General features: G+C 42.3%; 1 protein-coding gene across 16 annotated transcripts in view; it reads right to left on the reverse strand.

The window, feature by feature from the left end:
- USP54 (ubiquitin specific peptidase 54) overlaps nucleotides 1–27,264 on the reverse strand; it is a 188,222-nt gene that overhangs the window by 82,070 nt on the left and 78,888 nt on the right. For all 16 annotated transcript variants that reach the window (XM_053306831.1, XM_053306834.1, XM_053306833.1 and 13 more), the window contains 5 exons: nucleotides 13,392–13,526; nucleotides 4,595–4,708; nucleotides 4,388–4,470; nucleotides 2,805–2,910; nucleotides 178–324 (listed from right to left, as the gene is read on the reverse strand). In XM_053306831.1, coding sequence (XP_053162806.1) covers nucleotides 178–324; nucleotides 2,805–2,910; nucleotides 4,388–4,470; nucleotides 4,595–4,708; nucleotides 13,392–13,526 — 585 coding nt within the window. The remainder of the gene's footprint in view (nucleotides 1–177; nucleotides 325–2,804; nucleotides 2,911–4,387; nucleotides 4,471–4,594; nucleotides 4,709–13,391; nucleotides 13,527–27,264) is intronic.

A 27,264-nucleotide genomic window follows, 5' to 3' on the forward strand; every position in this document is an offset into this window, starting at 1 on the left:
TGCCAATTTCAATTTAGTAGACTGACAGCTTGATAGAGGGGGTATCAGATGAGTACCATCTGGTCTTAGGTATCAGATGATGATGAAAAACCGTTGGCCCAACTGTAAAATTAGACCAGTGACATATTAAAAAAAGAAAGGGAAGATACAAATTGCCATGAAGTGCAATAGACTCACATCTCCCAATTTAAGGCAAGTGCCCAGGCTGTGAATGACATCCTCAGCCAGATCGGAATGATCTGAATCCCATACCAGCCCAATGGTGATGATCTGGGGGGAGTTCATCAGCACACGACGAATGCGTATCTTTTCCCCGCAGTTGCTCTGAGGGAGTACAAAAGGAAATTCTAATTTAATTAAAACTGAATTCAACACAGCTCTCCTACTCTCCGACCTCCTGATTTTACCTCTCTTACTTACTGACAAAAAAAATGGTTGAAATGTAACTGATTCAACAGCAGAAATAAGTGGGAGTACAGAAGGGGATGACTTCTTGGAAGATATAAACTAAAGGACTCAATGTAAAGGTGGGCAGCAGGAAACAAGGCTTTAAAATAAAGACTTTTTTGTGACTCTCTGGAACAGGATTCTGTTGTATTATTCTTAATAAAATATATTTCTAGGCTTCTAAAAATTGGTACCATTGTTAAAATTATGTATCATAATGCACTTCCCTTTGCAGTCCCTCTGAAACACACATGTGCACATTGCCCCCATAGGGACATATGCAAGCAGACTTTAAAAAACCAGAAATGTTTCCAGGTTCTGAGGGGGGAAAGCAGGACAACTAAGGCATTAACAAAAAGGGCAACATTTTAGAAGATTAACTTGCAGTTCACCTTATCCTGAAAGCCTTCTGCCCCTGAACTTTATGTTCTCTTCTTTGGAGACTCTCAGGACAAAAGTCTTTGCAAAAACAGCCTCTTTCTACAAAGACTCATTTTACAATTGGATCTAATCAGTCAGGACACTCTCTTCAGCAAAAACTATCATTTATACAGCCTTGCCTCTCCACAGCAGCAGTTTACAAAGGCAGCAACTTAACAAAAGTATTTGTCAGGAAGGGATTCCTTTTGGAATTTTCAGTAGAGCCACTCACAGGCCAAGCAACTCAAGACCAAAGCATTTTTACTACTATGGTTACAGATATAGTGGCAGGGTGGAAGAGAAAAACTTGGTGGGGCATATTTTTAAATCGGTGGTAAAGGGAGGTTATGGGTGACACATACTTTCAATATAATACTGCCTTCTGCATCTAATTCAGCCTTCATCAATTTTCCACCTCACTTCTTTAATTCCCTGTCCTTGGAGAAAGGACAAAGAGTGAAAAAATTGAGATGGGAAATAAGATGAGGGGAGGGCTGTTTTTGAGAGGAAGTAGAAAGAGTAAATACGAGTCCTTTTCTTTAGCAACTCATATTGCTGATTCTACAGAATTATCCTGTAGTCAAATATGATCATTATATGATCACTGGCAGAGGAAAAAATTGGCTTGAATTGAAGAGGTCAATACCAGGCTTTAGGAGAATTAAAGATCTATAGCTGGCTGTTGTGCTATAAACATAGCATCAAAAGGCTTCTACAAAGCAAGCAAGACAAAACAAAAACTCCCCACGCTGCTAAGTGCCTGTTGACATGTGGATCTGACTACAGAAAAGTTTCAAATCAGTATGCTAGAAACGTCAGAAGCAGGACTATCACACTATAGTCTTCACTGGCCTCATCAAGGAGCCCCTGGTGGTGCAGTGGTAAAACTGCCGCCCTGTAACCAGAAGGTTACAAGTTCGATCCTGACCAGGGGCTCAAGGCTGACTCAGCCTTCCATCCTTCCGAGGTCGGTAAAATGAGTACCCAGAATGTTGGGGGCAATATGCTAAATCATTGTAAACCGCTTAGAGAGCTCCGGCTATAGAGCGGTATATAAATGTAAGTGCTATTGCTATTGCTATTATCAACACATAGCCCTTTTGATGGTGGGAGGCAATGACCCCTATTAATTGTGTTCTTTTTGCTATTTTGCCAACTGGAACTGCTGTGGCAGAAGCAGTGATTAAAATAAAACAAAGATACTTAATCAGAAGGGAGAGAAAAATCACATTCAAGGAGAGAACTGATAGTATTGGTAAAACTTAAAGAACTACTGGATGGCACCAATACTCAAGCATGTATGTTTCAGGAAATTGAACCAATAAAATGTGGATTCAGTTCTGATTTAGGTTCAATAGTATTTTTAAACTCTTTTTTTTAGTCACAAACTTGGTACAGTAACTGGTTCAGACACTTTAAAACAGTTTAGATACATTTCATGCAGAATATTATCAAGCACTCTTGCTTTAACTATAACTCTGTAAAATGAAAAGAGGTCACTATTTAACTTGGGGAAAATATTTATTCTTTTTAACCTATTTTTTAAAGGTTTTATAAACAAAATAAATACAACAGAATAAGAAACAGAGAGATAAATTATACACTACATAGCTGAATGCCTGATTACTGAACCACTTATTTTGAACAAGTACCACTTTTTGAATTTAGGGTTCAATTCTAATTTGTGTTATGGGCAACCGAGATATTTTCAGCTGAGGTTCAGTTCTGATTCAATGAAACAAACACACCCACATTTGATCCAGTTTTGAGGTTCAGATTTGGTTCAACTCCCTGAACTCTGTTCCCGCCACAACTAGTATGCTGATGAACTAAGTACTGAAAACCTCTGCAGTCAGACCCAGTATTCAGCAGGTATTGTTATTCCTATTCCTATTTAGTCTACTGCTTCTATTAAAAGGCAAATAATATATACAAACCGGACAATTTCTCAAGTCCCCCATGGTGCTGGCATTTTGTAACAGCTCTCCAAACATATCTGGAGTGGGTTTCTCTCGTCTTTCCAGCATGCAAATCGCTTGATTGCTTTAGTTGAAAAAAAGAATTTTAGAACAAACAAAAATAAACACATCCCACTTTTCTTTGTAATCAATACTTTAATCAAGCTCACACATTCCAGGTTTTGTTGTGAAAACTAACCATGCAACAATTTAAGAAGCAAATCTTTAGTCTTCACAGTTGAACATGCACATATTTTCTGGGCAGCATTTGAGGAGGACTCAGAATAAGGAACATTTCAGCAGATTTTCAGGTATGAGGGTATTCAACTTAGCACCTGGCATGTCTCCCTTTCTCGCTGTGCTGCCTACTAATTCCCAGCCTTTCACCATCCTACAAATGGTGTATATAGTTGAATGTTGTGTTGTTATTTTTTTATACAACATTCTGTTTTCTGTATATAGAAAATGCTGTGCATTTCTTTTAATTGGCTGTTATTATTTATTAGAGTATCCAGAGTTTTAGAAAGTAAGTTAAGCAAAAAGGACAGATCCCTGCCCTCAAGGATTATACACTCTAAATTTTGATAGTTGGAAGACAACAGTAATGAACAGAGAAAGGGGAGGAATTAACTAACAACTGGATCAGAGTTTTGGAGGAGGAAATTGTGGGGCATTATACATGCAGTAACACATCACTGCAAAGCTGAATACGTACAATACGTTTTAACTATGGGAAGTGCTTCACACAATCCTTAGCAAGTTCTGTCTCAAATCACATAGATTTATTTTATCACCTCTTTATTCATATGGTTCTTTTTTTGCTAAATAATCACAATGACGAAGCTGCAATTGGACTTCCAAGAGATCATGCAGTATACTTTGTTCATGTTCATAACTCCCCTCTATTTTGTATTCCACAGAACAGAGTTAAAAAATTTTTAAAGAATCTTAAGAATTTTAAAGAAAAATATTTTATTCAAAATATATTCAAATTACCTGCACAGGAGCTTTCCCAGACAGCAGTCTTTACTGCAAGTTCGAATTTTCCACACACACAAAATCAACTCAAAATGTCTATTTTTAAAATCCCAGACATAAATCGGGCTAGACTTTAACGTGCAATGAAAAATCCAAATTGTGTGTGAAGTGCTCCCCAATATCTTGTACGGACTTTGGTGTGAATCCAGCCGATGTACGAATGTGCACCCTCCATTTCTGGTGGAGAAGCAAGCTAAAAGCCCCATCTGGGAATGCTCCAGGTAACAGATTGTAGATTAGGCATCACAAAGAGCTTGTAATTGCCCATTCATCTGCTGTTTTGAGGAAGATAGCCCAGAGAACTGGATTGGCAAGCAATTCCTGACCCACACAGGGTGTTCTCACTTTCTCTCTATAGTAGTTAAATCTGCATGCAGTTTTCTTATTGCTGCTCTAAACAAGTTTGAGTAAACTGCTAATTATCAGAAGAGAGCATTCCCTATTCAATTATGTGATAGTGGAGCGGGGGAAATATGGCAATCAAGGGGATTTTTCCTTTTCCAGTGAAAAGAACTGTGACTCACCAGAGTGAAGTGGTTGAAATATAATGCACCATCTGGATAAAGGGCAGCGGGTCAGAGGTGGCACCACAGCTAGTACAGACACACTGAATCAGGAAGATAAACTGTTAGTAAGCAAAATTAAGAAGCATCTCTGGTACACATTTCCACATTGGTTATTTCTGAAGCTCATTATTAAATTAGCTTGGAATGTATGCTTTATCATCATACCTGCTCAAATAAGGTCATTGCAAACTTCTGGTGTGAAATGCAATGTGGGGCAGTACAGATATCTTCTTTAGATTCATCTGCAATGTGGAAATGAATCCTCATCAGGAGGTTCTCCTGCATGTAGGAAGAGAGAAAGTGAAAATAAGAGTTTGTTTTAACTGTGGACAACAAAATTAAGCACAGATCAATAAAGTGACATTTTAGGCTCATATGCAGTTTTGCTTCTAAGCATTCCATCTACATTGGACTTTACACTAATTAACCTTACATGTATTCAGTAGCAAATCTTCAAGTTTTACCATTATTTGTTTTGACTAATATTCAAATGTCAACAATCTTGGCTCAAGTGCAAAACCGTGTCTAAATAGCGGGCTAACAGGGGCTGACAGGCAGAGTCTCGCTTTCTCCTTACTGACCTGGGGCAACCTCTGTTAAGGAATTTGTATATTACATACAGTACTGCATTAGGTTGCACCTAAGTATCTTTAAAGGGTATTTAACAAATACATAAAGTTATCATGATGTTTGAGCAGAAACACATTAGCAACCCCTGTGCTGAACATTTATGCCAGCCTACCAGCTTGCAACACTAATATCCAAGTCAGTGATCATGCACACTGGCACACCAATCTGTATACTGGCAAGTCTTGGACTCAGATCCTTGGAGCAGAATGTCTCTTTCCCCCCTCCAGTTTTCTCTGATTAGATATTCATTTTACATAACCAAATATGACATTTCCTTTTACAATTGTAAGTGTGTCTACACATGGTGGAATCAATTAATATTGTTTCCCTTTTTTCACCAGCAGACATATGAAGTCAACAAGCCTATTAGCAAACCAGCCAAATCATGAACCATAGTGAAACAAGAGCCAAGTCAATCAAGATTTCCAGATCCAATTAAACTGAGATAATATGCTCAAAGCCTGAAAAAGTATGGATAAACAACGGTGATAACCTGTAACTATTGCTCTTTGAGTGACCTGCGTACATTCACAATACTGGGTTCTGCACCTATGCAGTAGCATTGTGGGTGGAATCCACTCCTGCCCCGCCTCTCGAATTCAGTACAACAGTTAATCTGGCAATTGGAGCGCCCAATGTTCAGTTCCTGGATGACCGCCATTATATGACAACCGTCCACTATGCATTGATTATAGGTAAATGACGCACAACTCCATATCACTCTTGCAGGAAGGCTGGGCAGGTCGTGTGAATGTACACAGATCACTCAAAGATAAATAATTACAGGTAAGCAATCTGTTTATCTTTATCATGATCCATTGTACATTCACAATACTGGGTGTGTTCAATTACCCGGGTGATGGGGGCAGTGATGTTACTGGAGTACTCTCTTGAGCACTGCTCTTCCATAGTTAGCCTCTGCTGCTGGCCTATGTCTAACACACAGTGCTTTATGAAAGACAAGTCAGTAGCCCATTTAGCAGCCTTGCAAATATCTGCTGCCAGAATCCCCAACAAATGTGCTGCTGATGTGGAAACTGCCATGGCAGAATGTGCCTTAATAGTATGAGGCAGTTTAACTTTCTGTATTTTATATGACATTGTAATCAACTCCGCAAGCCAGTGTGATAATCTCTGTCAAGAAATTAGCTTGCTCATCATTCTACCCTTGTAAGAGACAAATGCTGGCTTCTTCTGAAACCCTTTGTTCTGTCTAGGTAGAACAACCATGCCCTTCTGATGTCCATTGAGTGTAGAGATTTTTCCAGATCCATCAATGGATTTCTGAAGAAAGAAGGTAAAATAATGTCCTGGTTAATATGAAAATCACACACCACTTTTGGCCTAAATGCTGAATCCATTCACATTATCACCTAATCTAGGTAGAATCGTCAGTAAAATCTGGGTAGAACTGACTATCCTAAAGGCTGCCAGTTCACTTACTCTTCATGCTGTTGTGATTCCTATGAGGAAAGCAGTTTTAAAGAAAGAAACTTAAAAGGTATGATTGCCATTGGTTCAAATGGGTGTTCTGTCAAAAGTAGAGAAGACTATCTACAGGCTTCATTGCTCTATTGGTTCCCTTATTGAAGGATATAAATTGTTCAAATGTTTAAGAAATGTTTTGCAATCTGAATAGGAAAATACTGACTTAGTGTCCCATCTCTGAAGCTTTGAAGAAATTGCTGCCAGATGTACCATAAGAGACACATTTGATAACCCCCTTTATTTCAGAGATGTTAAATATAGAAGGATTCATCTAATAGATGCCTCGTGGCATGAATCCACGACTGTCTCAGCCACCATTTTGTTCCCTGTTGTAGAATTATCTTACAACCTGGATTATGACTGGGAATGGGGGTACATATAGAAGAAGCCTCCTTCCCAGCTCATCTGGAAAGCATCTCTCAGTGATCTCCGCCTCAAACCTGCTCTTGAGCAGTATTGGCTGCACTTGCAGTTTTCCTCCGATGCTAAAAAATCCACCAAGCATGTCTCCCCACAGGCGTTGTACACAAGAAACTGTGGGAAGACAAGGCATTGAAATAATTAAAAAAGCTAAGAAAGCTATGCTTGCATTTACTATGGTTGAAATCTGATGAAATAACAGTGGTGTTACGAAACAGAATCCTTGTATAAAATTGACAACACAAGGAAATATCCGGAAAATCTGTTATTTTCTAATACTTAGTTGGATGCATGAAGATCTTTAGGTCTTGGAAATATTGAATATACAAGAGCAATGAAGTTTTGAAGATGGTGTAGCTATCACTTACGCAGCAATGGGAGTTGGGTTGCATATATCACCTTCATGTCAATGGAACTGTGAATGGGAATGATATATTTACTACGATGAGAAGAGTTCTTTTCACCTTACCCTAATAGTGTTGAACTTTGCTTGTGGAGTATTTATTTATTTAACATATTTTTATACCGCCCAAAACTTACGTCTCTGGGCGGTTTACAACAAAATAAAAACAACATTAAAACAATAGTTAAAAACAAAAACAAGAAATTTAAAATTTGACAATTTAAAAATTTTAAAACAATATCCTAAAACATTAAAAACAATCAAAACAGTATCAGTTAAAAGCCTGGGTGAACAGGTGCGTCTTTAAAGACTTTTTAAAAATTGTCAGAGATGGGGAGGCTCTTATTTCACTAGGGAGCGCATTCCAAAGCCTTGGAGCAGCAACAGAGAAGGCCCGTCCCTGAGTAGCCACCAGACGAGCTGGTGGCAAATGCAGATGGACTTCTCCTCATGATCTCAATGGATGGTGGGGTTCATAACGAAGAAGATGTTCTCTTAAATACCCAGGGTCCAAGCTGTTTAGGGCTTTATAGGTTATAACTAACACCTTGTATTTTGCCCGGAAACATATCGGCAGCCAGTGTAACGCCTTCAATACAGGAGTAATATGGTCTCTCCTAGATGCTCCAGAGACCAGCCTGGTTGCTGCATTCTGAACCAACTGTAGTTTCCGGACTACATACAAGGGCAGCCCTACATAGAGCGCATTACAGTAATCCAGTCTGGAGGTTACCAACATATATACCACTGTTGTGATGTCGTCTATCTCAAGAAACGGACGCAGCTGGCGTATCAGCCGAAGCTGATAGAAGGCACCTCTGGCCACCGCCCCAACCTGGGATACCAGGGAGAGACTTGGATCCAGAAGCACCCCCAGACTGTGTACCTGTTCCTTCTGGGGAAATGTGACCCCATCCAGAACAGGCAGATCAAAATCGTCTCCCGAGTTTCGACCCCGCACAATGAGTACCCCCATCTTATCTGGATTCAGTCTCAGTTTGTTATCCCTCATCCAGCCCATTACTGCCTCCAGGCAAGCATTTAGGGAGGTTATGCCCTCTCCTGATGATGCTGACATGGAGAAACAGATTTGGGTGTTATCAGCATACTGATAGCACCCTGCACCAAATCTCCTGATGATCTCTCCCAGCGGTTTCATGTAGATGTTAAACAACATCGGAGACAATACGGAGTCCTGAGGGACACCATACAAAAGTTGAGATCTTGAGCTACCTCCTCACTGCCCCAAGGAAACCTCTGCACACTCTCCCCATATGATGCAAGAACAGCCTGCAGGCTCTCCTCCAGAGTGCAGGGTTGGCAGCAAGAAACCTTCCTTGCAATGGGGCTACACAGCAGGAGGAGTAAAAAGTCTACTCAAGAGGCACTTCAGTTTGTTATGAAAAGGTGTGATCCTGCAGCAGGCATCCTCCCTCTCAGGAAGCCTTGCTCGTAACAGTAGCTCATTTCAGGGAGACTGTTTTTTGTTACTGCTACTTGGCAAACCAGCACCCAGATCTTGCTCTCTTCTCATGCCTTTCAATGGACATATCTTTTGGTTTCTTGCATCCCACTGCTGACTCTGCTACACCTGAGTCAGTATGCACTGGAGATCCTGTAAGATACCAGACTGAAGGCTCTCCACTCTACTGTGCCTTCCAGTAAGTGTCACCCTACACCCAAGTCTCATCTCGACCAGTCCCTAAAGGCAAGCATCACACATTCCTCCTTTACTGGTAAGGATACCTTGCAATATTACTATCCTGAACTTCCGTGTGTGGATGACCTTGTTTAGCCATCTCAAATCCATTATTGGTCAAATTCTACTGTCCCTCTTCAGGATTTGGAAGTATCTTGAGTAGAAACCCTTCTTTGGGGCTGTATACATTGACTGGCGCAATTGCTACTAAAATCTCTAATAAAGATTTTACTTCCTCTGTTAGAATAGAAGTTGCATGTGTGCATCTTATTCCCATGAAAATGGATAGTATAACAAATTCCCTCTCGATCAAATGGCAAATTTTCAAGCTTGTCCTTCATATCCGGCTGTAAAGAGGCTGACTACAATCACGCACAATGTCTCAAAGACTGCTGAAGCCAAACTCCTTGACTCACTCTCAGTCAAATGTAGGGCTATACGCAGACGTTGTCTTATAATATTTATTGATTTTGCAAGTGTGTTTTTGAGCTTCTGTTGCAAATCTTCAGAAGCCACTTAAGATCATCAACAAAGCAGTCCCACAGAGAGTAGTGGTATTTGGCCATACATGCCACATAATTGGCTATATGAATTGATAAGCAACTTGAGGAATAAAACTTGCTAGTCATAGTGTTTAGCTTGCAACCCTCCTTAAGTATGGGTGCCGAAGGCTGCCTGCCAAGCTAGCGGCCCAATGCACAGTCCACCAGTAAGGAATTTGGTGGAGGATGTTTAAATAAGAATGAGCATCCCTTCTCTTGCACACAGTATAGATGCTCCAACTTCTTCAAGGCTGATGTTGTGATTGCTTGATTATCCCAAGCCAATTTAGCCGACTGTGTCAACACCAGGAGCATGGGTAAAGAGGCTGGCTGAGCTGAATCTGACGCTGCCACAAAGTTGTACACTGGATCTTTATTTCTGGTAGCTGAGATTTTATCTCCAGGTCCAAAGTCTTAGCCATTTCCAAAATATGCACATGTAAGCCTTCATCTCTTCAGTTGGAGGGGAAGACAGTTTTGTAGCTACATTTCGGCAGGCGATGGGTCTAAAGGATTTTCTGTCATCTCAAATACAGCATTAGTCTGAACTTGTTGCATAGTCCTCCTCAGACATATCCTATCTTTCCTCAAGTGCTCCTTTTTCTCTTACTGATATGTGTGAAGGAGCATGTATGTAAGTGCTATCTGTAGTGGACATCTTAGTGCACATGACGGAAATGAGGTGAGTCACTGTTGTAGATTGTGCACTCATAGGTTGGGACACTGCTGCCCCAGATGTTTGTGGAGGAAGTGGTTGAAGGCACTGCTGACGCAGGCACTGATCTCAGTTCTATCCCAATGTGCAGAAGTGCTCAGAGCATCATTGTCTGCTCCCTTATCCTGGCGTGGTAGTTTCTGCCATTGTGCCTTCCACAAATGGTATTCCTCATAGTCGTAGAGCAGACCTGGAGACAACATGCAATGCAATTCTCTGCATTTGTCCATCCTCTGATAGTAGTCTTAATCTAGTGCACTTGGGGAGCTCCAGTACTCTAAAGACTAATGTTGAAGAGAGTATCTGGGGCTGGCATACCACACCCTATCTTGCCATCTCTCTCTTTCCTGGTATGGTGAGGACACAGGGCAACCTTTGTGCAAGCAACATCCAGGGGCGCACCTAGGTAATTTTGGAGCCTGGACCTGAAGGGCTGTGGGGGGGGGGAGTAGGGGGCATGTTAAATCTTTTTTTCCTTACTTTTTTCAACTGCTGCTGTGCAACAGGGATGGAGACAGCAGGTGGGGTGTGCGGCCACTCGCTCGAGGGGAGACCAAGGCGGAGGAGGAGGCAGCAGCAGCAAAAGCTCCTTCCTTGAGCTTGCCTGTTTCCCAAATGAGAGCGGTCGGGCCGTTTTCAGCCCGTTTCAGGCCTCTGTGTGCATGAATTGGGGCACACTCTAGATCTGTTTTTTTCAACTGGGCAGGAGGATGGTGATTGTAAAGTGGGGTGTGTCATCTGTGCCTTCTCATGGTCAGATCACTTCCTTCTGAGGTTTAGAGTTTCAGGAGCTATAGCACTCTGTAAGGGTGAGGGACCTATTAGTATGGTCCGCCCCCGGATACTGGGGTCTTAGGGATGGGCAGTTTTTCTTGTTCAGAATCCTCCTCAACATCCAATCCTTGGTTTAAAAAGTTTTAGAAGGTCTATGCTGATGGTGTGCTGTGGCCCGAATCCAGCACTGAGAGAAGTGATTGTGGAACTGAACATTTTGTGGATATCTTCAGTGCCGTTGATGACAATGCAGGCTTGTCTGGTCTGCACCAAGATTGGCACCGTCAGCTGGCTGATACTTCACTGTATCTGTGCAAATGCAGTCTCTGTTGTCGGAACCACCACAGCTTCCCTTAGTAGGGTGTGATCTGCCAGCATCAATGCTGACATTAGCTGTATGTCTGATGTCAATGTTGATAATGTCATTGATGGTACTGAAAGCAGATTGGCTCCATCGACTCTAAAGCTGAACTTTGAAGTTGCAATGATGACGGAGCTCCAGAAACTTTCCTTGACTTCGAGTGGGTGATCATCAACAGCCTTCTCAACTTCGACCCCAGAGATGAGGAAGTAGATTGAAGCCAGATACTTCCTTTTTTCCATGTGCTTTTTATGGTGACTAGAAGATTATCTCTCTTTAGTCACATCCCCTGGGTGTTTAAACATGCCCTCAGCTTGCAGTGTTTGTGAAGCTGGAACCTGAGGCAATGGGGATGGATGAGATCCTGACACAGTTGCAGGTGTTTTAGGCAACTCCAAATTCTTTAACCCAGAAGACTTGCTGCTGCTCAATGTTGACTCTGCTGACAGTTGGGAGTTTGGCATCAGGGTCAATGAATGGAACTCTTGCTCATACAAAGCGGCCCTCAAGCAGAGCTCACGGCTCCTCTTCGTCTGGCAGGGGAACGCTAAGTGGATCTTGAGCTCACCAGCGTTATGGTCCTCCCCCAGACAAATTAGGCAGGACTCATTCTGATCAGTAGTTGGCAGTTTCATACCTCCAATCCGAGTTCAAATCCCCATTCAGCCATGATATTTGCTGGGTGACTCTGGGCCAGACACTTCTCTCTCAGCCTAACCTACTTCACAGAGGAATAGGAGGAGAAACTTAACTATGTACACTGCTCTGGGCTCCTTGGAGAAAGAGCGGAATATGTGTGTGTGTGTGCTCGCGCACGCTTGTGTGTGAGAGTGACAGAGAGAAACTGAAAGCCAAACCAAGCTCAAAACTGTACATACAAACAAGTGTAATACAAACCACAGAGTGAATTGTAGTTCAGTCCAAGGTTAAAACCAAGAAACCAACACTAACTTTGAACTCTTTTGTCTCATTAGGAATGAACCAAGTTGATCCCGGGAACAAAATCCCTATGAGGACAATGCAAGAGCGGGTGGAAAGGAACTGAGTGTAGGGCACTCCAACCACCAAATTAATTGCCACACTGAGCACAAGAGGTGGGGCAGGAACACTTTGAGGAGCTAAAGAATTCCACCCATAAGGCTACTGTGCAGGCACAGAACCCAGTATTGTGAATACACCACAGATCACAACAAAGATCAAATAATGTTATTCCCAATGGATAATTGCTATACCATGAAACCATAGACCATGGGTGTTTTTTTTTAACACAAGGGTAAATGTGCATGGGAAGGGGGTTCCATAATATGCAAATGTAGTGGGCATATCCTACCCACTACACCCCAAACAATCATATTAGGCATGACATTTTCTCTTCCCAAAACTAAGACAGTGACTTGTCCATTACAACCACAACATTTTCCCTGAATTCAGGGAGAAAGATCAGTCTTAAAAGCAGATTATTAAAATTACAGTACTCAGACAAACATAATAAGCTGAAGAATTTATGTAAGAGATTCTCCCAGTAGAGAATCTCTAAAGGGATCTCCAAAGATTTGAATTAAACTTCCACCCAAGCCTGCAAAATACATAATATGTTATGGCTATTTAAGTTCAAAGGGATGCATTTTCACACAGCACATTTTCAGCATTCATGCAGTTCATTAACTGGGCTGAAACATTTTGCAGGGTAATGAACTACTATCTGCTTTTACAATAGCTGAGCTTCATTATTTTACTCACTAAGTAAGTATCAGAAAAACAGATCAGTGTGTCTTATTCCCTTATGCTACTTCTGCACAATAATCTATATTACTGGGGGGGAAACTTTCCTGATAGGACTCTGGGTATTGTATCAGCTAATGCCTTTTTAGCAAACCAAAGAATTATTGTCTCTAAGGATTTGCAGCCATTCCACAGAAGTCATACTCACAAAGCATTCTGCAGCGTCATCCATGATGCCCAGCTGGAAACGTTGTTCATCCTGAAAGGTCTTTGCAAGAGCACTACGGAGAGCATCAGAAGGTAACACTTTCTCACTGCTGCACTGAAACTGGTTAAAAATTCCCTATGTGAAAGAAAAAGTTAGTTTCTATAAGAAAAGCATTAAACAATCTCAAATGATTTCTTAAGCAAATGATTTCTTAAGGTAAACACAATGAAAATCACATTTACCATAGTTTTAAAAATTATATATACTTAATGAGTCCAATTACCAATAGCTATCTTGTCCGTATGTCCTCCTTTCTGTTTCTGGGGGTGTATTTTTGAAAACCAGCATCCCGATACTTTTAGCAGCCTCTCACACACAACTTTGTCCATCCCCAGCACAGCATCCCTCCAGTGGCTGTTGCTGGTTTCTATCTTATGTTTCTTTTTTAGATTGTGAGTCCTTTGGGGACAGGGAGCCATTTTATTTCTTTATTTACCGGTATATCTATGTAAACTGCTTTGCAACTTTTTGTTGAAAAGTGGTATATAAATATTCATCGTTGTCTTTTGGCTCCCTAACAACAAAAGTTCACTATTGTAGTTTGAGAGATTACCTCAGTTTGGGTTCACATGTTCAGTTTAAGTTATTGTTTGCCTCAGTGCTGGCATTTTAAACGGCCAATTTCCTTGCCTGGGCTAGCACTAGGATGAACCAGAAAAGGAACAATGTCATGTTGCTACATGCATTTCCTGGCTCATTACTGGGGTGGGGGGAGTGGCCAAGTCCTTACAGGGTGTGAGGGCCATTACAGGGTGTGAGAGCCATCCACTCTGTTGAGCCCAGCAGTTGTGTTGCTGCTTGGCATGAGGCAGAGAGCCCCAAGTGCCAAAATAGTTAGCCCCCAGCACAGCTACTCCCCCCACCATTTGTGTGCAAATACAAAAAAGGAAGGGACAGAATCAGGGGTGAAACTAGGAGAGAGGGGGTCCATGTTCGCCCCTTGGAGTGAGGGAGATAATGAAGAAAATAGGGAGGAGTGGACCTGGGGGGGCACTCAGGAGGTGGGTGGCCAGGGTTCTTTGAACCCCTTCGCTCAATTATAGCTACACCCTTGAACAGAATGAAAGAGGAGGTGAGAAGGTGTTTGGCTCTATCCCTCCCCTTATCCACTGTAAGCACATTGAGGGATGAAAGCTTAAAGGAGCAGGTAGTAATAGGGAACAGATGCTGGGCTGGAATTAAAAACGCAGCTTAAAAATCCAGCTCAAGGTATATCCCTTCACCATCACCTTCTTGCTTTGTCCAAACAAAGTCAGTAGAGTGTGTATGTGGAGAGGTGGGCAGGCAAATGGTTTGGGCACCCAACAAGACAATGGAGACACATGTCCTTGAAATCAATGTTAGAATGCCAGTTAGGAGGGACTAGTCATATTATTTCTTGTTTAAACAGTCAGACAGGTGTTATTGACTGGTTTGTTTTATCCAGACATCGAGTCCTTCCCAAGGACCTGGGATGGCTGAATTTTATTGTCAATGTTGTTGCTGTTGTTATAGATATCATCACAGAATATAGGCTGTTCCCAGTAAAGCTGCTTTTTGTAATTGGCTGATGGTGATTTCTGTGGCCCCTATGGTGTTGAGGTGCTCTTCAAGGTCTTTTGGAATTGCACCCAGGGCGCCAATTACCACTGGGATGATTTTGGTCTTTTTCTGCCACAGCCTTTCAATTTCAATTTGTAGATCTTTGTATTTGGTGATTTTTTCTATTTCTTTTTCTTCTATTCTGCTAACCCCTGGTATTGCTATGTCGATTATTTTAACTTGTTTTTTTTCTTCTTCTCAACTACAGTTATATCTGGTGTAATGTGTGGCAGATGTTTGTCTGTTTGTAGTTGGAAGTCCCATAATATTTTTACATCTTCATTTACTTCAACTTTTTCAATTTTATGGTCCCACCAATGTTTGGCTACAGGTAGCTTATATTTTTTGCAGATGTTCCAGTGTATCATCCCTGCTACCTTGTCATGCCTTTCTTTGTAGTCAGTCTGTGCGATCTTTTTACAACAGCTGATGAGGTGGTCCACGGTTTCATCTGCTTCTTTACAAAGGCGACACTTGCTGTTTGTTGTGGATCTTTCGACCTTTGCTCTTATTGCATTTGTTCTTAGTGCCTGTTCTTGTGCAGCCAGTATTAAACCCTCTGTTTCTTTCTTCAAGTTGCCATTCTTAAGCCATTGCCAGGTCTTGGTGATGTCTGATTTTCCACTTATATTGTGCAAATATTGACCATGCAGGGGCTTATTTTTCCATTTTTCTGCTCGGTTCTTGACTTGTTCTTTCTTGTAGGCCTGCTTTGTTTCATTGGTGTTGAATAGTTTCTCGTTATTGACCATCTGAAGTGCATCTTCTTCACTGTCCTTGATATATTCTTCAAGGCCTCTTTTCTCCTCCTCTACTGTCTGATGGACTTGCAGCATTCCTCTTCCACCTGAGCTGTGAGGGAGGTATAGCCTATCTACATCACTGTAGGGGTGCAGGGCATGATGGATGGTCATTATTTTCCTGGTCTTACGATCTAGGGTCTCTAGCTCTGCCTGGGTCCAGTCTATTATTCCTGCAGTGTATCTGATAACAGGTATAGCCCAGGTGTTTATGGTTTGTATGTTGTTCCCGCCATTGAGTCTGGACTTGAGGATTTTTCTAACTCTCCTGATGTATTCACTTCCAATTTTTCTTTTAACTTCAGTGTGTGCGATGTTATCAGCATGGAGAATGCCCAACTATTTGTAATGTTCTTTCTCGTCCAGGTTCTTGATCTTGCTTCCATTGGGCAGTTCTATTCCTTCTGTTTTTCTTATTTTCCCTCTGTTCATTATTAATGCAGCACACTTGTCTAGTCCAAACTCCATTGCTATATCGCTACTGAATATACGGACCGTGTTTAGCAGTGATTCAATTTCTGACTGGGACTTTCCATACAACTTCAGATCGTCCATGTACAGCAGATGGTTGATTGACTTGATGTTTTAGATGTTTGGTATCCGAGGCCTGTTTTGTTTAGTATTTGTGAAAGTGGGGTCATGGCAATTACAAACAACAGAGGGGATAGTGAGTCCCCTTGGAAAATGCCTCTTCTAATGCTGACCTGTCCAAGTGTCTCGCCATTGATTGTTAACTGTGTACTCCACATGCTCATTGCTTCTTTTTAAAATAACTAACTGAATGTTTTTGCTGACACCAGTTGTTTCTAAACATCTCTTAGTATCCATGTATGAGGCAATGAATCGAAGGCTTTCTTGTAGTCAATCCATGCAACACCTAGATTTGTTATTCTTCTCTTGCAATGTTCTAAAATCATTTTGTCAATCAGCAGCTGGTCTTTTGTGCCTCTGGTGTTCGAGCAATTTCCTTTCTGTTCAACTGGAAGCTGTTTTTTAGTTAATAAGTGTTGCATGACTTCATCTGTTATTATTCCAGCTAATAATTTGAACATGGTTGGCAGGCAGGTTATCAGTCTATAATTACTTGGAACTGCACCTTTTGCTGGGTCTTTCATGATGAGATGAGTTTTCCTAGTTGCTAGCCATTGTTCAACATCACCGCCTTGCAAAATGTGATTGAACTGTTTTGATAGTTGTTTATGGAGGCTTGTTAGGTGTTTAAGCCAAAAGCCATACAGTTCATCGTTGCCTGGAGCAGTCCAATTTTTAATTTTCTTTGCTCTTTCACTTATTAATGCTGGTGTTATTATTAGATCTTGCATTTGTTGGTTACATTTTTTGACCTCTTTCATCCAGCTTGCTTTTTTATTATAATCTATTGGATGTCCCATAATTTCTCCCAGAATTGCACTGTTTCTTCTTTATTTGGTGTTTCTATGTTTCTTGCAGTTTCTCCTTCTATGCTTTGGTAGAAACGTCTCTGATTCGACTAGAATTTGAGGTTCTGCCTGTGTTGTCTAATTCTGGCTTCATATCTGCTAATCTTCTTTGACACTGCTGTTATTTGCTGCTTTATTATTTCCAGGACTTCTCTCATTTTCCTTGAATCTGGGTGGTATTTTTGGATCAGATACTGTTTGGTGTTTTCATTCTTCAGCTTCTTGTCTTTCATATCTTTCAATTTACTAGCATCTGATCTAACCCTGGAGATTTTATTTTCTAATCTAATCTTCCATTTAGGTGATGTACTGCTTTTTTTTTTTTTTTACAGGTCCACTAATCTTATATCCGAGCTCTTGTGTTGTTATTGTTGCTGCACTGTACATTAGTTGGTTTGTTTCTTGCAAATTCTTGGTTGTTATTTCTGCAAGTGCAGCATTGACATCTTTTAATACCTGACCAAGTTGTTTTTTGGCAACTGTTTTTAGAGCTGGAAGTCGAACCCTGGTGGTTGTTTGGTTCATGTGCTCAGTTATTTTTTGCTTTAGTTCTTGTTGCTTTTCTGTTAAATGGCATTTGGGTTTTTGAGGTGAAGGCAAAGGGGAGGTTGCCTGGTTTTGATTTTGAAACAGTTCAGAAGCAGTGGCATCCTCTATTTCCAACACCTCCTCCACCTGCGCCTGAGCAACTGCTTCAGTTGGTGGTAATTCTTCTTTCATATCTTGAGCCTGTATTGCTCTTTGCAGTTCTTCCAGCTCAACTCCTGTGAATACTTTATTTCTTATTATGAATCTTCTCTGGTCTGCTAGCCTTTGTTCTGTTATTTCTGTATCTGGCATTTTTCGTATATTTTTTTCGGTTAAGCAACGTTTCTTCCAGTAACCTTGCAGTCTCCAGCCCTGGTTGCTCAACTGAAGATCCTGAGTCCTGTTGCCCACTTGCCACCAGATGTCCAGGGACTCCAGCACCTGGCGCGGTCCTTGTTGACCCAGTCTGATCCAGTATAGATTTATTAAAGTTACGTCTCACCATATTGTTGATGGGAGGCACTCTTTGTCTGGCTCCTCTGGTGAGACCTGTCCAGTATGGTTGGACCTCTGGCATAGATCTAACCTTCCTCAGAGCATGCAAGCCCCACAACCACGCCAAGGTGGTGCCTCACTGGGAGATTATTATTATTATTAATTCTATACCGCCCTTCCAAAAATGGCTCTGGGTGGTTTACACAGAGAAACAACAAACAAATAAGATGGAACCCTGTCCCCCAAAGGGCTCACATTCTAAAAAGAAATATAAGATAAACACCAGGAACAGTCACTGGAAGTACTGTGCTGGGGATGGATAGGGCCAGTTACTCTCCCCCTGCTAAATAAAGAGAATCACCACAGTAAAAGGTGCCTCATTGCCAGTTAGCAGGGCTAACTTGATCAATATTGAATCATTATGACATTCCTCTGCATTAGGAAGGCCTGCTATTTTAGGGTGCAAACAGCCCAATTCAATAAATATTTGCAATATATATTGCATACCTGTAACCATTTAACAGATTGAAAATTAACAATATTGTTACATAAGAACATAAGAACAGCCCTGCTGGATCAGGCCCAAGGCCCATCTAGTCCAGCATCCCGTTTCGCACAGTGGCCAACCAGATGCTGCTGGAAGCCACAGGCAGGAGTTGAGGGCATGCCCTCTCTCATGCTTTTACTCCCCCGCAACTAGTACCCAGAGGCACCCCGCCCCCAAGGCTGGAGGTGGCTTACAGCCCTCCGACTAGTAGCCGTCAATAGACCTCTCCTCCATGAAGTTATCCAAACCGCTCTTAAAGCCATCCAGGTTGTTGGCTGTCACCACATCTCGTGGCAGAGAATTCCACAAGTTGATTATCCGTTGTGTGAAAAAGTACTTCCGTTTGCTGGTCCTAGATTTCCTGGCAATCAGTTTCATGGGATGACCCCTGGTTCTAGTGTTATGGGAGAGGGAGAAGAATTTCTCTCTGTCTACTTTCTCCACACCATGCATGATTTTATAGACCTCTATCATGTCTCCCCGCAGTCGTCTTTTTTCTAAACTAAATAGTCCTAAGTGTTGGAGCCTAGCCTCATAAGAAAGGTGCTCTAGGCCCTTGATCATCTTGGTTGCCCTCTTCTGCACCTTTTCCAGTTCTACAATGTCTGTTTTTAGATGTGGTGACCAGAATTGTATGCAGTACTCCAGGTGTGGCCGCACCATCATTTTGTATAAGGGCATTATAATATTAGCAGTTTTATTTTCAATCCCTTCCTAATGATCCCTAGCAGACAATGCTCTGAAGATATAAAGGTACAACTATTTTTCACTAACACAATCAAGCAACTTATCATTTGAATGTTATTTTAAACATTTCTTGAATCAAGAAATGCACAAAGATTTTTACCACTGCCATCAGCAGCGAACACTTCTAATTTAATTTATTATTATTTTTAAATAAGGGAACATCTCAGGTTAAAAATGTAAGGTAAAACTCAAAACAGTTTCCCTCTGTCATTAATGAAAATTAAACCAGTTCTTTTAACCATAAAGCTTTTTCAAAATATACATTCGTTGTGTATATGAAAAACCTTTAAAAAAAACAAACATTTTTTATATCCCACTCTCCTCCAAGGTGTACTTCAGAGTGGTGTACTACATACTTAAGTTTCTCCTCACAACAACCCTGTGAAGTAGGTTAGGCTGAGAGAGAAGTGACTGGCCCAGAGTCACCCAGCTAGTATCATGGCTGAATGTGGATTTGAACTCGGGTCTCCCCGGTTCTAGTCCAGCACTCTAACCAATACACTACGCTCACTTTGACTTGAGAATGTAACAGCATCCATGAGATAAACATAAATCCCATCTTTTTATCTGAAAACAGGGGCAACATATGAACAAGAAGTGCAAGCAACTGATCAAAGTGTTACAAAATGTGAACATGCTCCAATTCATTCCCTAATTTAGCACAAAGTACAAAGAAGCAGATATCCACTTCTCTCAATTCCTGTGACTCCATAGCTTTACAATTCATCTGTCCTGGGTGTCAACTCATAACAACGATCTTACGGTCTTGTAACTTGCAGAGCAGTTATATCACTCAAACAAAACTTCCAATTCACAAACAAAATTCCCATCACACCTTGATATTACTGCAACTCACTTACACATGGTGTTTTTGTTGAATGTAAAAGATGATTGCAAGATTTCCTCTGGACTGGAACCTAACTGTGTTTTAGGCAGCACTTGCTCATTTCCTTTTGTAACTTGAGGAAAACGAAACAACCAGCCCTCTCCCCCTTGCCAGCCCTGCCCCCGTGCCAGAGCTGCTGCTTTCCTGCCTCCCTTGCTGGCCCCACCCCTCTTCCCCGCTGCTTGCCTCAACCACCTTCTGGGATACACTGCTGCTTGGCTGGCAAGGCAGCATCATTAGAGCTCACATGCAGTGGCAACAGCTTTGTCCACTAGCCTCTCCTCATTAGGGATGTGCACGGTCCGGAGCAGTCCGGACAGGCACCGAAGGGGGACCTTCCTTTTAGGGCGGGGAGGGCTTGCTTATCCCTCCCGCCTCTTTGCTCCCTCCAGAGGCCGTATTTAACAGAGTAACGGGGGCACTGGAAACCAGCCGCCCCCGCCGCCCCGAGCGGATTAGAGGAACTACCACTGCCGCCACTGTCGCCCGCCCGCCAGCCCTCCCTCCCAGCTGCCCGCCCGCCCGAGTCCTCACCCGATGGCTGCTTTAACCAAAGAGAGGAGCTCACGAACAGAGCTCCTCTCACTTTGAAATCCTGCAGGCGAGTGAAGGAGGCAGGCTTTGCGCGCGCGCATGCGCACGCCGCAAAGCACACCAATCGCCGGAGGCCCGGTCTACCCGCCGGGAAAAGGCCAGGTAGACTGGGCCTCGGAGGCCCGGTCTACCCGGCCTTTTCCCGGCGGGTGGACCGGGCCTCCGGCGATTGGCGTGCTTTGTGGTGCGCGCATGCGCGCGCGCAAAGCCTGCCTCCTTCACTCACCTGCAGGATTTCAAAGCGAGAGGAGCTCTGTTCGTGAGCTCCTCTCTTTGGTTAAAGCAGCCATCGGGTGAGGACTTGGGCGGGCGGGCAGCTGGGAGGGAGGGCTGGCGGGCGGGCGACAGCGGTATTTCCTCTAATCCGCTCGGGGCGGGGGGGCGGCGGGGGCGGCTGGTTTCCAGCGCCCCCGTTACTTTGTTAAATACGGCCTCTGGCGGGGGCAAAGAGGCGGGAGGGGTAAGCAAGCCCTCCCGCCCTTAAAGAAATACCCCCCACCCGGACCCGAACCAGCCCGGTCCCAAACCGGTCCGGCAGTTCGGCCATTCTTTAGAATGGCCTCCGGACCGGTTCGGACACACCCCTACTCCTCATTGCTGCTGGTGGGTCAGCAGCTCACATGATCCCCCCTCCTCTCTTCCCTCCAGCAACAAACTTGTCCACTTTGCTCCCAAAATGGAGCTGGCAAAGCAGACAAATTTGTTGCAGGGTACGGGGGGAGAGATAGAAAGCACACAGGCAAGCAAGCTGCTGGTTCTGGAGCAGTCACAGCAACAAGGAAAGACTGGCGGGCAAAGCTGCTGCCGCTGCATGCAAATTCTTTCCATGCTGCCTTCACTTCAAGAAATGGCTGAGGGCAGGAATTGGGAAGGGGGTGAACTTGGGGCTAGTGAGGTGGGCTTGGGCTCGGAGAGGGAGGCGGGTTGGTGGGAAAAAGCCAAGACATAGAACCAAAGCAGCAGACATGAGGCAGGGACAGCAGCAACAAGCATGCGGCCTGCATTTGCTGCCTGAGGCCACTGACTTACCTGGCCTCATGGGAGAGCTGCCCTTGTTTTAGGTACTGTCTTTCACATTAAAACTGAAAAGGAGGCTCGGTTCATATTAGCTATACAAATCTACCATTGCTATTATAATTCAAAACATATATACTCCACATTGCAAATTCGATTTCACCCTACCCTGCTTTTGTTACTAAATTTCAAACCCTGCTGAAAGGTCCATATTGGAAAAAGAGTTCTTTAAGTAAAGTAAGAATGGTTCCCAATCTTCTTTGAAACATTTCAAGTTTTAATCCCTTATGAGTGCTGTAAGTTTTGCCATCTCCACATATTCAAAAAATTTTATCAACCAGTCTTCTTTTGAGGGCATTTTATTATCTTTCCATTTCTGCGCATACACTATTCTAGCCACGATGGTTGCATACATTAAAAATGTTAAGTTTCTGAGTTCTGGAGAACTCTCCTTGAGTTATTCTCAGCAGGGAGGATTCTGGCCTCTTAGGAAATGTCCTTTAAAAATTTTTCTTCAACTCATTATATATCATATCCCAAAAGGCCTTTGCCTTCCCGCAAGACCACCACATATGAAAAAAGGTTCCTTCACATCGTCCACATTTCCAACATTTGTTTGGAACATTTTTATACATTAATGCTAATTTTTTCGGTGTCAAATACCACCTGTACATCATCTTATAATAATTTTCTTTTAAAGTAGAACATGCAGTGAATTTTAAATCAGTAAGCGGGAAGTCAATATTTACTTAATTAAATGTAATTGGATTGTTAAGATATTGTAAAAACCAATAAAATTTTAAAATGAAAACTAAAAAGGAAACTAAGAATTATATAGATTACATATTTAAGTAGCATTGTTTTATAAACACTATTGCTTCAGAACGCATCTGAATTAACCAAAATATGCTATTTAGAATTAAAACTTGTATTCATATGTCATTATAATTAATTTCTCAAAGCATCACCCTGCAAATCTGTGATTTGTAGGCCCAACATTTGACCTGCTGCTATTCATAACTAGTGATGCTGTCAGAACTCCTGTTTTTTATACAAACCTATGCTGCTCATAATTTCCATTTGTATTAAGAACCCTGACCACAATGCACTGAAATTCTTACCATTTTTGTAATTAAAGCAACATTAATTGGACCTACATAGTCTGTAAGGGCTAGCATGACTAAGCAGACACAAACTTTGGTGGGTTCTACTGTGTTGGCACAGGTTCAGATGTAGTTTATTTTAACTTTTAAGTACACAGTGCCATGTACATATCCTTCTGTTGGGGTCCACCCAAACACTGACTTGGAGGAGATCCAATCAGACGGTGAAGGAGGAGCCCATTGTAGTCTGAGATCCTTAGTCGACTCTCAGAAAAACCCTGGAACACAGCTGACCCTGCCCAGTGGGGCTCTTGTCCTTTCCTCAGAATTTTCTCCATCTCCCTCAGATCCCCAGAAGCAGAGGTCATGCCAGTCCAAGCAGAGCTCCAGATCTGAAGGCTGAATGCTTACTTGGCTGCTTGGGCCCTCTATCTTGATGGGCCTTCTTGGAAGGAGGGGGAGGCAGATTTCAGTGCCTCCTTTGGTGTAGGAGTGAACTGAAGATCCAGCAAGAGAAGTGGCTCTCACTGGCTACATAAACTCTTAAGCTGGCACCAGCCTTTTGCTGGTTCAACAGCTGGAGAAGAGGAGGGAGGCTGGTGGCGGCCCATGTTTGGCTGCGGCCTCCTTGCCCCACCCCTGCATCTGACGTCAGATGCAGGGGCCCGGCTAGATACGCACCCGCATCTGACGTCAGGTACGGGGCGGGGCATGGTCTTCCTCCCAAATGGGGCTGCACGGCCCTGTTTGGAAGGGAGATCAGCCCACACTGTGTTTAGCAGCACAGGCTGGAGCGACTTTCCCTGCCTTTAAAGGCAGGGAGAACCATTCCAGCCATGCTGCCAACCCAGCACGAGCTGATCTTCCTCCCATATGGAGCCGCATGGCCCCATTTGGGAGCGAAATAACACAGTGCATATATTACCATACTTACATGGCAAGTAGGGGGATAACAAGAGGCTAAGGCTGCAATCTGATGCAGGACTACCTGGAATTAAACTGCACTCAACACAGTAGAATTTACTTCTGAATAAACATGCATATGATTGTGCTACAGTTGGTAGGGTAAGACAGTGAATGTTGCTACTTAACTGATCAGGCTGTGGGGAACTGGGAATATGGCATTGGTGCTAAGGTATGGGCTAGAGGGGCAATATTTGAACCAACAAAACTGCATGAATACAATACTCTCTGCCCCTGCAACTCCTGCTCTCAAGAGGACTGAGCTCTTCCTGCAGTCAAGGAGACACCTTTTCCCAACTAGCAGCTGCTTTTGCCAGCTGTTCCCTCGTAGTCACCTCTGCCTGCAGATCCATATTTATGTCAGAGTTATAACAAAAAAAATGTGACAGCAGTCAGAGACTAGTGTGTTCTGCATATGATGACATAATGAGACATAGGAGAGGGAAAGTAATGTTGTGTTACCATTTTGACAACAGCTATAACATGCACATACCCAAGAAAAACTCCAGGAACATGCATGTGCTAAAAAATGAGAAAAACGCCAAAGCCCAGATTATAGGACAAGCTTCAACCAAGTTTTCCTTTGATTAAGTTAACAAATTACATTCATTTTCAAATTCCAGTGGAGTAAATTTGTCCATTGCTACTCACAACAGTGATATCACCAGGTAATTGGGCAAAGAGGCACCTTTCAAAGTCCCTTACATTCAGCAGGGGAAGAACAGCTGTCCACATTCAATCCAGTACGCGCCTCTCCAGTGACTCTTGCCAGAGTCTCCCCTTGTTTATCTTTTTTGATTCTGAGCATCTTCGAGACATGGCAAATACCTTTTAATTTTATTTTGTTATGTAAACCAGTCTGAGAATTCTTTTCTTTTTTTAGCTGAAAGGTGATATATTAACATCTCTGTGCAGCTTCAACAATCTCCGAGTCAGACCATTATTAACAAAGAAATTACAAAACCAACAAGCAGGGAAGGGTGCTAGAAGGACAAAACAATTTTGCTGCAGAATGTCATGAACACAGAGATAGAAAATCCTTGGGATTAAGAAGCAAAAGGCAAAATAGAAATTCATCTAATAATGACTATACTGCATATAGAAAATAAGCCAATGGTATACAAACAACATAGTCATTTTGTTTGCTTTTTCTCAAGATGGCAAGTGTTCCTGCAGATGACTGCTGAAGGCAACAGGCATGGGCATCAACACAGAATGCAGGTGCCCTCCCTCCAGATTCATGGCCAGGTTAATGTGGAGCATTATTTATTGCTTTTATTTATATGTTTTTGCTTTTATTTATATGTTGTTTTATTTAGTTAGTTGCTTTTATTTGTATGTTTATAATTTGCTCCCTGCCCTGGAAAAGTTCCTGTGGATGCCCATGATAACAGGAAGAGGAAGTTAGGCTTTAACAGACACCTGAGCTGAAGGGGAAGGTGTCTATTAATCCAGTAATTAAGTAGCTTACTACTACTACTACTACTACTACTACTACTACTACTACTACTTCTTCTTCTTCTTCTTCTTCTTCTTCTTCTTCTTCAATTTCTATACCGCCCTTCCAAAAATGGCTCAGGGTGGTTTACACAGAGAAATAATAAATAAATAAGATGGATCCCAGTCCCCAAAGGGCTCACAATCTAAAAGAAACATAAGATAGACACCAGCAACAGTCACTGGAAGTACTGTGCTGGGGGTCGATAGAGCCAGTTACTCTCCCCCTTCTAAATAAAGAGAATCACCATGGTAAAAGGTGCCTCTATAAATGGAGAAAAAATTGTGATTTGTATTTTAATGACCCCAGCATGGAACGTGCCATTTACCAATGGATTATATGGAATATATGATAAAATGTTACATAGAAGAGAGAGTGTTTAGCCCTCATGACTGCAAGTGGACATTTTAGTGGGGGGAGCGGGGAGAATAAGATGGCCTTGGAAGACCTTCAGAAACCAAAACAGAGTTTTGATGGTATAAGTTGATGTATTTAAGTGTGCATAATGTATTCTGTGGGACATACCTACCAAAACCTGAAGAATACTTTTTTGTGAGTCCCCAATGTCAATCCAAATATTGTGTGGCTCAGCTTTTATATTCGAAAACATCCTGACTAGAAAGTTAATTCTTCCTGCCTTTGTTACATATTTAACAACTTCTAATACAGAGGCTCTATTAGAACCAACAAATCAATGCCACATTCTTCTCCACCAACAACAAAACACCCTCTGTCCTACATCCTGGCACTACAATCCCTGGAAGGCAAACAAACTCTTTGTGGCATGCTTAGTACTGTGGACCAACATCAGCCCTCCCTTTCCACAAGCAGAGATAAACAAACTCCAAACCAAAGCGATGCATTAGATGAATAAAGAAAGCAAGAACTGTGTACCGAAGACATCAACATGAATAATAGATCAGAAAACTGTTCTAGTGTCAAGGCGGCACTGCTACATCCTACAGTCACTAAGACAGCTGACTTGAAAGAAAGGAGGTACCTTGAACCACAACCATTCACAATTGTTTTCCAAATCAAAGATTCAAGATTATAGCTCAGATTATTAAAGCTGCAAGATGAGCATGTTTTATGTGACCAGTAAACAGGTATGACAGGTACCGGATTGAAGCTAGTGTTTTGAACCAAACATCCAACTCTGATGCACGCATCTAAGCAGCAAAGCATTAATTAGTTATTGCATAATGGGAGATTTATATCACCAAGTGGAGTATTCACAATAAAACAGATTTCCTTCTGGAGAAGTTTTAGTTACAGTCCACAAGTAGAAGCACTTCACTAAGTTTTCATCTAAATGTGACCAAAGTGCAGCTTGGAAAACAAACTGTTTTTATAATATACACTCACATCTCGATATTGTACGACAGTGACTTTCAGCTCTGGAGCAGAGTACATCCTATTATCTCCCTCTTTTCCTTTCTTTTCCCCTCTTAGGAACACAGGAAGTTGCTGAATACTGAGTCAGACCATAGGTCCATCTAGCTCAGAGTTGTCTACACAGACTGGCAGCGGCTTCTCCAAGGTTGCAGGCAGGAATCTTTCTCAGCCCTATCTTGGAGAAGCCAGGGAGGGAACTTGAAACCTTCTGCTCTTCCCAGGG

This window comes from Hemicordylus capensis, chromosome 3 (genome assembly GCF_027244095.1).
Source record: "Hemicordylus capensis ecotype Gifberg chromosome 3, rHemCap1.1.pri, whole genome shotgun sequence".
Classification (NCBI taxonomy): domain Eukaryota; kingdom Metazoa; phylum Chordata; class Lepidosauria; order Squamata; family Cordylidae; genus Hemicordylus; species Hemicordylus capensis.